At 41.6% G+C, this 13,278-nt stretch overlaps 1 protein-coding gene across 1 annotated transcript; it reads right to left on the reverse strand.

Annotated features, from left to right (window-relative positions):
• Positions 1-872: 872 nt before the first annotated feature.
• slc45a2 (solute carrier family 45 member 2) lies at positions 873-10,991 on the reverse strand. The gene is made up of 7 exons (XM_034547329.1): positions 10,526-10,991; positions 9,102-9,278; positions 5,083-5,450; positions 4,038-4,181; positions 2,860-2,983; positions 2,270-2,475; positions 873-1,094 (listed from the first exon to the last, which is right to left on the reverse strand). The coding sequence occupies exons 1-7, from the start codon at positions 10,989-10,991 to the stop codon at positions 873-875; spliced, it is 1,707 nt and encodes a 568-aa protein (XP_034403220.1).
• Between the last annotated feature and the right edge of the window lie 2,287 nt (positions 10,992-13,278).

A 13,278-nucleotide genomic window follows, 5' to 3' on the forward strand; every position in this document is an offset into this window, starting at 1 on the left:
TCCTCTCTACCTCCTTCTGTTTCATGGATTGGAGTTCCATTCATACATTGTCATATTCATGTAATGTGTTTATGTAACTTTGTAATGCTGTTCATTCTGTACACATGACATCTATTGCATCTGTCCATCCGGGGAGAGGGATCCTCATCTGTTGCTCTCCTGAAGGTTTCTTCCCTTTTTCCCTGTGAAAGGTTATTTTTGGGGAGTTTTTCCTGATCCGATGTGAGGTCTTGGGACAGGGATGTCGTATGTGTACAGATTGTAAAGCCCTCTGAGGCAAATTTGTAATTTTTGATATCGGGCTATAATATTTTCTTATACAATATTTTTCAATTCCAGTGTTGGAAGTCAATTGCCTCCACAAAAAGCGGCAGCCTCCGGTGCAAAAAAATGTCAGCCATACATGTTAGTTTCCGGTGGTTACAGACATCCGTCTTCACAGGAAACTACTTAGTTAGAATTAGGAAAAGACAACAACAACAACTATGGAAGTGCTGTTACTGGAATATGCAAGTTGCGTGACAAATAAAAAAACAAAAACATATTCAAAATAATATAAAATCTATACGTTCGGGGAATAGTTTTTACAAGACATCGCCCGTACTAGTGATATAATTCACCTATAGATTTGATTTAGTATTTGTGAGTCAAATTGTAAAAAAAAAAAGAAAAATAAAGTTCCCGGAAGGCATCAATCTTCTCATTTAACTCTCAGAAAGAATTAAGACACTTCTTTCTGTGCCACCTCAGGGTGAAAACTGTCCCATTAGTACAAATCAATGCAATCTCAAGAATTAAAGACATGTTGACAATATAATAAAGAATCTGTATTTATTAAAACAATACCATTAAATACTTTTATATACGCAGAATTAATCCACACATCTGATAAAGAGGACGATGAAGATGCAGCCGAACAGGGACACGGTCGAGGCCGAGAGGACCACCACGATTACACTTCCTGCCATGTTGACCAGACCTCCGAGTCCTGCACCGACAAGGATCTGAGCCAGCTGGACCATGCAGGTGAGTGCGGCACAGTCCACCCCGGTGCCTCGCTGACTTCCAATGCTTCCTCGCAGCTTCAGTTGTTCCTGGAGGAGGAGGGGAAAAATAGAGCAATAATTGATGTCTTGAACTTCTGTATTACCAAAAATGCCCAGCAGGGCAGAAAGCAATCAATAGTTAGGTCAAAAGATTAAGCTCCGGGACATATCTATTATATTAAGCATCTGTATGTTTTAAGGATGAACAAAGCTCTCCTCAGGCACCTCAGCCACATGGAGCTCTAGCGCAAGTTCAGACAGCAAGACCGTACCCCTCACATGGAAACAATGACACGGTTAGCCAATCATCTTGGTGCTGTCTCGTTTAAATGTGACTGTGTCTCTACCTTCAGTTCTTTCATGCTGCTGTTACGCACCCCTCCCCCTCCCCATCTCCGCCCAGTCTCCACAGATCCATCAGCTTCATCAACTTATCATTCCATCAGCTCATCAGCCACCACCAGGTCCGGACTCCACGGGGGGGATCTATCTCGTTGCTGATCGGGGCAGTCGGCCCTCATTTGCAAATCTCCCCGCAGAGTCCAAGCGCCAAAGACGCTGCGACTTCATCATTTCATATTATCTGTTAACAATAAACATGCATCCTTTCTTATCTAACTGGTCTCTCTCCCTGATTGAAATGTTGTTAGATTTCATCACAAGCTCCCCTGGTTCAATTAATCAAGGTATTCACTGAGCATGCCGGGATACTAACACAAATAGTGTTTTCTTCCAACAATTGATTTTTAACCCACAGGGAAAATCTTCTACCTCACGATTTATTTATGAGTGTACACGTTTGGATCATATTTGTCATAGATGATGTTCTGAATGGTAATTATTTGTTCATTAAGCAGAATCAAAAGTTAGGTTTTGTTTATTTATATACAGAGTCCATAAGCTGAAATCAAAAAATCTGGTTTCCTCCCAAATCTGTACACTTCCCAGATGTTATATTGCCCTATTCAATCTGGACGAGAGTTACTTCTAAGAAAGCTGTTCATTGACTATATTTCAGAATTCAACACCATAGTGCCATTGAAGTTCTTCATCAGGCTCAGAGACCTGGGACTCAACCCCGCCCTCCGTGATTGGACCCAGGCTGCGTGGATAGGCACCAACACGTCATCCAGCCTGACTCTCGACCCCACGAGTTTGTTTCCGGTTCCTCTCCTCAAATGCATCTCAATCCTGAAAAAACATTTCTTCTTCCAGCTTAGTACCTCTTCTTCCCGCTGATACTCCGCTATCAGGATGAACGGGATGGTGTAGAGCGTGCTGGACATGACGCCGAATACGCTGCAGAGGATAAGCGTGGCGATGACGTTGGGAAAGAGGCCAATCAGGCTGGTGCCCAAGCCGAATACAAAGTAGCCCACGAAGTATAATCCCTTCAGGCCGATGTACGGCAGGAGGAAACGCTGCACGTCTGAAAACACACAAACGTCATGGAGGAGGAAAGCCGTTTTACTTGAGATAACCACAGATAAAGCAACATGAAGTTTGGATTAGGTGACAACTGCTTTGTCTTTTATGCTATTATTAAAGACTTCATGAAACCCTCCACAGTGTGCATTAGATCTGTAAAAGTTCTCGTTTCAGAGTAGCAATGTAAAGAGAGAAAAAAACACGTGAAATAACAATTTTCTCAGCATCCTGACTAAATAGAGCCAATGTTACACTCGGAGGCACCGTGATGCCAGTGCTCTGTTATTTGGCTGAACTTTGCTTTGCATGAAGCACATTCGTCCTCTCCCTTTAGGACTTTATTGTTAATTTACATGGCTACTGCCACTATAGCACCGGCACTTACAGGAGTAGAGAGCAGAGGACACAGCATTGATACACAGTCCCCAGCAGCCCACTTCTACACCCCTCTCATATGTGGCGTAGGCCGTGGAGTTATGATCTGAATAAGGATTTCCTTTGTACACGATCTGTAAAAGAAGTAGAGAAATAATTTGACATTAAAAAGTGTTAAAATGCAGTCAAAGCACACAGCTCCACTGGTATAGATAACAAAATGTTAGCCACCCTTGTTGATTCAAGCTTTTATCTTTTCTTTCCACTGACAACTCACTTCTCATCCCGGATAATGAAGCCTGCAACTTCAGATTGCATGCTGGTGTGTCAGGTATTAATGATGATGAGTATGAGTATTTGATCAGCCTGCACTCGGTGAAACTATTAATAATGAATCTTTATGACACATGTCAACAGGAGACTACACACAACAAGAGGCTACTCCCCCCTCCCTCAGTCCCCCACACAAACAGGGAATAATGGAGCTTCCATTTAAAACCGATGGCAGCTGGTTCTTCTTCACCTTCATGTTGTTGGTCTGACTTTGTCACTTTTCCTCGTTCGACGCCGACTAATAGATGGATTATTTCTTTGATTAACTGTTTACTCTGTAAAATGTCAGTAATTAGTGGGAAAATTAAGGGGGGGGGGGGGGGCGCGTCTTCAAATGTCAGACATTGACAGTTAGAAAACACCAAATATATCCAGTATACAGAGAACGATTAAAAAGAATGGAAGCTTTGAGGAGCTGGAATAATTGACATTTCTGCCTTTGACTTTAATGATTAATGAATTATCAAAATAATTGTAAAAATGTCAATTAATAAACTGATGGATTCATTACTAAAGATACTAACATGTAACTTCATATTACATAAGACGTTGCGGGGAAAACGTGTATTTTATAAAGTGTACAAAATATACCCTTTGGGAATAGACACTTTTATCCTTTTATGCTGCGAGTTTCATCACAAAACTAATCTGTAGCCAAGTGATGCTACAAACCGTTCTGTTAAAAAAAAATCCTCAAAATCACTGCCAATGGTATTGTTTTGATTCGTCTTATTTTGAGTAACCAACAGTCCAAAACCCAACAGTATTCACACAAAAGCAGAACATGTCTGAAAGATGCCTCGCACGTGACCACACCTGAGCGGTGATCCCATGTGTGGCATTCAAAATCACTACCTGTCCCATAAAGTCTGTGAAGAAGAGCATGTTGCAGAGGAAAGCCGTCCATCCCAGCAGGTGACTGACACACAGGTAGCGGTAGTGGCTCGGCATGTTCATGATAGCCTTCATCATCGACCTGAACGTCATCCTCTTCTGGGCCTGCACACACACACACACACACACACACACACACACACACATTGTAAAGTCTCATTAGAATGAATGAAGGGATTGAACATAAAGATCACACAGCGGCGTTAAGGACTGTGGTCGGGGGCTGGAGACCGGAGATGATGAAAGACAGAAGGGCAGATGACGAAGCCAATATTATGAGTATGAAAAACACTTCAAAGACATTAAATGGAGTATGATCTATATTTGACATCACAAGCTGTCGCATGCAAGGTTTAATAGCATTCACCTTAGACAACTAATCACTGTATAACCTCACTAATGTGCTCTAACCAACAAAGGGAAGAACAATGCAACTAGAGCTGAGATAAGGAGAGCATGACATGTTAGAGAATATTAATCAAACGTCTTAAAGAGACTACAGAAGTGATGCTTAAAAAGAAGATGCTACGAATTATTCTGAAAGATCCCTCTTCTTTTCATTAAGACACATTAAACAGAAGAGTCCACTCGTCTGGACGGGTTTGATGAATTGATTGATTATCAAAAAAAGTTTTTAAAAAATGTCAAAAAGGAATTCATCAATACTTAATACATAATGGGAAATTGTTTCACGCAGAAATTAAAGGTTTGCATGGGACACATTCAACAAACTGCATATCATCTCCACGAGTTTGTTTGAATATTTGCTATATAATATGATATTATACCTTGACCACCTAAATGTAACCACTTCATTCTTGATTTCAGGTGCTATATTGTGATATTTAGCTTAGAAGTTGCATTAAGACTACATTACAAGTCAATTTTCTCTCAGCTACTGTATTAAAGTCTCACTTTGACCATGCGTATGGACATATTTCATTTGTATTCCAAATCTTTCCACTAGTATCTACATGTGCATCCTCTGAGACTGTATATCACATACCTCTTTGTTCGGCTGCTTAGCACTGGAGGTCACTGAGTTGGCCTCTCCCAGAGCAGAGAACGATCTAGGCCTGAGGTCAGGGACAGATGCGGGGCCTGCAGCTGAGACGGGCTCTTTAGCCAGCCCTCCGTAACCATTGCTGTGGGAGCCCAGTAGGCGGAGGGCGCTGGAAGGTGACGGGTCATTGGCAAACGGGTCCTTGCCCAGAGGTTGTTCTGGAATACTGAAGAGGTGCATAGTGAGGAAGATGCCCCACGTCAATGCTGAGAAGAAGAAGATGACTTGGTACTCGGAGCCCAGTAGCTGACCCAACATAGAGTGACCCCAGTCCATAGCTCCAACCAGGTAGCCGAACGCACCGCCCAGACCTGCAACACATAGCGGCAAAGGTCAAAACACCGTAGGCAGACTTTCTTTTAGGAATAACCCCCCCCGTGCACCCTTCCATAATGAAGTCCCTTTCAGAGAGTGAGTTTTTAGAGCTTTTATTTGAAAACAGCAGACAGCCGAGGATGCAAACAAGAGTGGTGTAATACTGTAGAAATGTGTATTAGAAAAGTCACCTGTTTTAACACTGTATGCTGAAAATGAAATAAGAATACATGTTTAAACCAATTAGCACGTGTCATCTCTGACTTTCAGCTTTTTCTTTTATCGCAGCTGTTGAAATAGCACCATGCATTAAGAAAGGTAACACTTATATACTCAGATATTATATGTACAGTATATATAATGGACATATTTTCACTGATACACACACACACACACACACAATGAAAGATGAAGTATAAAAAAGAAAAAGTGAAACAATTACATTGTCTAATTTCACTAATTTCTGCACAATGAGGACATTATCCCGGCTGACATGGAGCACATATCTACATTGAATAATGAACATCATATTTGTACGAAGGAGAATATTCTCATACATTATTTCTGCAGAAAGATGAGGCTACAAACTTTAGACAATAGGATTCAAACTCAATATTAAGGCAGTGCTTCATTTAGCCACTAAGATGAGGCGTTTAATGTGATATCTCTCTCTGCTCTCACTGGCTTTCATGAACAACACAGCCTCCTCTCCTGACAAAAAAAAGGACATTTATATCATATGAGCTTCAAGAAAGGTGAGGGGGAGAACGGACAGAAAAACCCTGCAGTATATGTGTCAGGATCTGGAGTTTTTGTGTCTTGTTTCCTGTTTTATTTTGAAGTCCCCGTCTCTTGTGTCCTCTGTTTCTCTGCATTTCCTGTCCCTGTGATTGTCTGCCATGTCCCTGATTGTTTCCTCCTGTGTCCAATCACCTGCACCATCCCTGTGTATTTAAACCCTGTTTGTGTCATTCCCCTGTGTTGGTCCGTCCTGGTTAGATCCCTGGTGATCGCTTGTGTAAAACCTGTTAACCGTTATTCCTCAATTTAAGCAATTCTTTGATTTAAGTCAAGAATAAAGTTTATTTTCAACGTTGTTTGGGTCCTGTCTCTCGGTGGCTACATATAATGTACTACTAATAATAAAAAGCTTTCTTACTCTCATAAAAGAACATCGTATGAAATTGCACAATAAATAATTAAACTCCCAAGATGAAGGCTATTTCTCAAAGTGAAAACCACTTCAGCTTACAAGGCTGGAACATTCTTTGTGTGCTATGTCTACCTATTTTCTCTCAATCAAAATAAGTCTCCCTTTTCTTTCAGGTCTGTATCTCTCTGCCCCTTCAATAACTCGTATTGCAGGTCAGTGCAGCAGAACAAAACAGAGACGTACTGTGGCACGGTTTCAAAAATATATCCAGAGAGAGTGAACACGAGAGGGGAGGAGAGTTGATTTCAGCAAGGCACAATTTGATGTGTATAGGCTATGGAGTGTAATTTAAACTGGTGCGGGTTCACATCACACGGCGAGTAAATTGCTTTGCAAGGCATTGTGGGATTCCCTGCCACTATTTCAACTGCCACACACGGAAGCAAATGTTTATCGTCGGTTGCTTTTTTTTTTAGACTTTGTTTGCGAATGTGCAACTTACGTCACTGGGTTTCATCCCCTGAGCATAAAGAATGTCCACACCAAATGTCGAGTATAAATAGATTTCAGTCTGAGGTGGTGGACCCATCGATCGGACAACCAACAGACACACCTTGTCATTCATGGACCCACCAAGCTAGGGTGGCTAACAATAAAGTATGTGTTCACGTGTCCAGGTAGCTGTTCCTGTAGTAATTAGGGAAATAAATAAGCAATTCAGTGATTAAAATACACATGTAAAGTCTCATGTGTATCTTAACTTATATGTTGTCTACATGTTCTTTGTTGTTATCTGTTTTGATAATTATTATTATTATCACTTTTATCACTTTATGTTGGACAAGGGGAGAAACACAATTTCAGATCTTTGTACGTTTGCACATCGAAGAAATGACAAATAAAGCTGACCTGTTCAAGTGTGTTCAGCTCTCACAAAAAGGTATACATGAAGCGCAGTTATTCCGCTCTCTCCCTCCTCCTCAAACCTCACATACCAGAGGTGGCAGGGGCGTCTGGAGAGTCATGTGCCTGGCTTCTGTCTCCCTCAGCCCAGACCCATGACTGCAGCACATGACTAGCTCAGGGCTGGATTACGGCCTGACCAGCATGCTCACACCACCCCGGTGCCTGCTGACAGCTGAACGCACCGCTGACGCTCACGCCGAAAACATCCTCTTGCCTTGCAGCGTATGAAGAATACTTGCTTGAAAAAATTAATGGCAATGGAAATGGAGTAAATGGAAATCTCCAACTCCAGAGGAGGAGTCCAAACAAACTGATGCTTTGGCGGACAACAGTCTACGTCCACTTTGTCGGCTGAGAACCTCAAATGTCTTTTCATAGAACAACCCTGAACATTGTAGACATCTGCGATGTCGTACAAGCGGTGAATATATTCATCCATTGAGCAACATATTGTTGATCTGAAGGTTAAATGCAAATGAGCTGATCCATGTTCCAAAACATGTCGGCATGTCTGTATCAAAGGTGGCAAACATTCCTCAGAGAGGTCACGCGCGGTTCTGAAACTCAATATACACAGAAAAAAAGTTGTTCTGCATTTTTAATTCCCTGAGAGACTTATTATAAAAGGAAGCATTTGGTAACACAGAGAGGGATTTTGCACATGGGGACATTGTACTGGCAAGATTTCAATGACGAATTAGTGAAACAATGAGCAAAATGGGTGTTCGCTCAATTAGAGGTCTCTAAATGTCATTCAGTGTCAAAAAACATTATAAAAACTACCACAAATGTGCACAGAGGGAAGTGTGAAATGAACACAATGAGCTGAAACACTCTCAAATGAATGCAGTATCAGAGCACATTCTTTCTTCAACACACTGTGCTTTAGCCAGGAAACACAGTGTGGCACAGAACCCCCAACGTAAAACAACTGCTTGCTGTTTTACACTTTGTAGAGATTAAACAAACAAGATACAACTTAATCGAATGATAGATTAGTAAACTTCTGAGACGTTAGTGGATTTCTATACCTTTGGACAGAGTCAGGCTAGCGGTTTCCCCTTGTTTCTAGTCTTTATGCAAAGCTAACAAGTGTGGTATCAATCCTCTCATTATTACAGCTATCAAAAGAAAGTCATCCAAAGTCTTACCGAACATGCAGACCACTCTCAGACAGCGACATAGTTCACCTCTTTCATTGTCGTGCTGCTCCAACCACCAGGGTCACACCAGAAGAAGATCCAGTTTATCAGAGAATCAATGCCATACACCATTGGTGCGTGTTATGTGAGAAACTCTCCCCAAACAAATGCTAAATATAGTTGTATTTGTAAAGTCCTTTTACACTACATACCCTTCACCCATTCACACCCATTGCTAGCATGCAAGGTGCCACCTTCCCATCACATTCACGCCCATTCATTCAAAGCAAGTCCATCAAGATGTGAAGACTGAAGACAGAAATGAGCATACAATTTAAAATAATTTAAAAAAAAATGCATATTGAAGCAAGTGTGTGTTTACGCACCTGTGAGCAGAGCGTGGTAGTGCAGACCTCTTTCCTTGTCTTGATGTGAACACACATCGAACAGGTAGGCCTTGATGGGCCCGTCGATGAAGTCTGCAGCGAAGTCGAACAGCACGACTCCGAACATCACCACCACTATGGCCCACGTGCTCCTCAACGACCGGTCGCTGACATGTGCTGCAAAACAGAACCAAGGCAGCTAATCACTCATCGAGCAGACCGCAGACACTGATGTAGCCCATCAAAGTAGAGAAATACATTACAGGAGAAAAGAGTCCAGCAGACAGCAAAGTGAAAAGCACTCAGATTTGGCAGAAGAAAACCAGGTAACAACAATGTTACATAACAAAAAGTGCTGTGCTGTGTTCTCTTACAAAAGTAATGGTATAGAGCAAAAAACATGCATACTGTGCACATAATTAGGTGGATATTTGTTCTGTTTAGAAAGGAAAGAACAATGTACAAGTATTTTAATAGATCTACCGTGATAGACAGATATGTAAATGACATCAACAGAGCATTACACTGAACAGACCTTTCTGTTGCTATGATACAAAGAGAAAATCTTCAATGTCCTTTTCGATGAATAAGAATAGTTGAGGTATTGAGGTTGATTTATTTCAACCATATTATTTCCAGTGAATAAGCACTCAACCCCACTCTGAACCTGTTCGGTGGGGAACAATACACTGTAGCTCTCAGCAGGGAATCTGTTCATGTGGCTGCAAACGTCACAGATTCTTTTTCAAAACTTCTCGTGATGCTGCCTACCGGATTCTCAGGAAACAGGGTCGGGTTGTTTTAATGTTATCAGTTTACCAAAATGTGCGGTGAGATTTTCTTTCATCATGCGTCTGTGCCAGCGGCTCAGGACCACAAGTCACATTTAAAACTTCAGTCACAAGTTAAAAGTGTGAACAGTCAATTCAGGCCATCTAGCTCAAACCCACACAATTAAGGGAGGAGAACCGATTAGTGCTGAGCTGCCGGAATAAAAGTGGAATCTCATTCTTTGCTACAGTAGAAGATTCTGTATAGAATCCACTCAACCAATGGTAGTTCAGCCAGAGATTGACCCATGCGTACGTGTTAAGGTCCTGCGACTAGACTGCTGGACTAAAACATTTGAAACTTTGCTGAGTTTGGACTCATGGCTTAATGCACTTATTGTAACTCGCTTTGGATAAAAGCGTCAGCTAAATGACCTATAATGTAATGTAATGTACCCTTCCAAGCGCACACATAATGGAAGTCGATGTCAGATTTCAACAGTGTGCTCTACAATATTGATGTTTCTCTGATTGAAAGAACGGGCAATTAATCCTCTTTTATTTCCTCTGATTCAAAAGGCGTATAGTCGGTTTTCTGATATTACAAGGTTAAAAATATATCTCTTTCCTCGGATCCCCCGGCCCATCCCTCACCTGAGACGACAGCATCTCCGTTCAGGAACAGGGTGAGTCCCAGCAGCATGAGGATGCCCAGGGCCAGGATGTAAGGCCTCCGCCTGCCCCACGACGAGCGGCAGTAGTCGCTGGCCGAGCCGATGATGGGCTGGAGCAGAAAGCCCAGGATGGGGCTGATCAGCCACACCAAACTGTACAGGCTGCGGGGCAGGCCCACGCTCAGAAGTACAGGCGTAACGAATGCTGCCTCCACAGCGTAGCAGAATTCCCTTCCAAACATGACCATGCCATGGAGGATGAGGCGGCCCCGCGAGAGCCTGGGGGGCTCAACGGCTCCAAACACAGCGCTGTCCCCACTGTCCATGTAGTTCTCTTTGGAGCCAGCGTAGTCTGTCGGGTACAAAGAAGTGCTGATGTGCTTGCCAGGCTCCGGGAGCCGGCAGGGCAGGGGCCTCCTGGACTGGTCCTCTGACAAAAGGGTCATGGTTGAGAGAAGGGAAGGAGGTGTAGAAGGAGAAAGGGAGATGGAGAGGGAGATTGATAAGAGGAGATTTAGGGGAAAAGAAACAAAGAGTACGGCAGTGTCTCTCTCAGTCCGCCAGGTGAGGGATAAACGGCCAAATACCCGGTCCTTGCACTGGAGCTCAGCTCGAGCTAATCCTCCTCTCTACTGCATAGTTGAGCAATGAGTCCAAGAGCCACACAGCTTTACTGTGAAGGTCTGCCTCCAGGTCTGAGAACAGCAGAGTATCATTGAACAACACACGGAGAGGGGAGGAGAGAAAGAAGTGGATGTATTTAGAGTATTACTGGACGTTTCAAGTACTGTAGTAAAGCCCCGGGGCAGTTCATGTGAGTTTGTGTTTGGAATTACATGGGATTGTGTGTGTGTGTGTGTGTGTGTGTGTGTGTGTGTGTGTGTGTGTGTGTGTGTGTGTGTGTGTGGTAAAGAGCGTCCTTTACTCCGTGGTTTCCACAGTCAGTAATGATCAGATAGTGGTATTTATTTCACAGTTTCATCCACAATTAAATTAAATGTTAAAGCAATGCGAGCTATACAGACGAAAATGGACCACAACTTTGGTACACACTGACTAATCTTGTCAACTATTGGATGGATTACCTGCTAATTACTTTTTCTCGCGCGCCTTTAATGTTGGCATTTGTTGGCATTTGTGGTTTTGAGTGACATATCTTGACAACTAGCACCAATATCAGGTGCAAAACACCTGCAAGAACTGCGTTTCTTTTTGTTGTGTTGCGTTCTAATTAGCGAAGGCTAGCATGCTGAATCTCTAAGCGCATGATAAACATTAAACCTGCTAAACATTAAACCTGCTAAACATCAGCATGTTGGAATTGTTATTGTGAGCATGTTAGCATGCTGACATTAGTGTTTATCGAAAAGCAAAGCCGTACTAAAATAGCATGGCTGTAGACTCTTGTTAAAAAAGGTTTTGACAAGTTAACAATTTCAAATTTGAAAAACTGAAAATGATGCAGATGGACCACTCCAGTCTCCACAATCAAAAAGCTGCTATGAAAATGGAAAAGCCACTAAAGATTAAAAAGACAAGAACTCATTTTCATTAAAGATTAAATAGTCATATTTTGAGTAGCCTTTGGAAGAAATTATAAAAGGGTATTTCATAATGTTTGTGTGACTTTCTATATGCGTGTTTAAATACTTTTTCTTCATTCTCATGGGGTTTATTAAAGGAATCTCAGTCTTGCGTAGATCTGAATCCTCAGGCCGCCAGGAAAGACGAGCGATCCACATCAATAAATGACATTTCTTTGGAATCAGAGAAGTGAGATGATAAAATTAACACCTTCAAGCAATGAATATGTGCCATTTGAATATTCTTTCTTTGACTAACTATAAGAAATAAATCTTGTACAATAAAAATTGCCACGCTGAGGTGAAGCCATAGTGACATGATGCTTTGACCTTAACTCAGAAGTCTTCACCAAACAGATACACTGCATGCTTGCAGGGGTTTGGTGAATTATAATTTTTCTGCACCAGCATTGAAACCACTGCATTAATCCTCCATCGTTAGATTTTTTTTTATTTATTGTGGGCCATATTCACAAAGCTAGTACAATTGATGAATCTCATGATGAAATTCTAAGAAAATTGATAGAATTATGATTTTCTAAGAATTGGTCCTTCCAGTTAGGAGAAGATCCTGCTAACTATAAAAAGGTTATTCACAAAGCATCTCATCCCTTAAGAGAGCCCCTATGGTGAATTGTTAGGAGGAGGCTAAAGAGTGTCCTCAGCAGAGGAGCAAATGGTGGAAAGGCAAAGAGGTTGGACAAATATTCTACAAAGGCTGATTGACAGTTAGTTAATGAGTTTTGTGGTTCATCTCATTAGAGATGCGCTCACATCAGTGAATGAAAATAATCACAACACTATACTTGGCACCTGGAAACGGGTTCGCTGGTTTATTGATTTAAATGCCGGCCATGCTGAGCCATTAACCCCTCATTAAGTACTCAAATTACCAGATAAATATAGAAAATTACCAGCTTAATCCTATAACATTTATATTATTATGAATAATAATAATAATAATAATAATAATAATAAATTATTGTTATTTTGCATGTTATATTGTGTTTTTTGCACGTGGAAAAAATGAAAAGCAGCAGCCTGACATTTACAGTGCATCCGGAAAGTATTCACAGCGCTTCACTTTTTCCACATTTTGTTATGTTACAGCCTTATTCCAAAATGGATTAAATTAATTATGTTCCTCAAC

The sequence above is a fragment of the Cyclopterus lumpus genome, chromosome 12 (assembly GCF_009769545.1).
Source record: "Cyclopterus lumpus isolate fCycLum1 chromosome 12, fCycLum1.pri, whole genome shotgun sequence".
Taxonomy (NCBI): domain Eukaryota; kingdom Metazoa; phylum Chordata; class Actinopteri; order Perciformes; family Cyclopteridae; genus Cyclopterus; species Cyclopterus lumpus.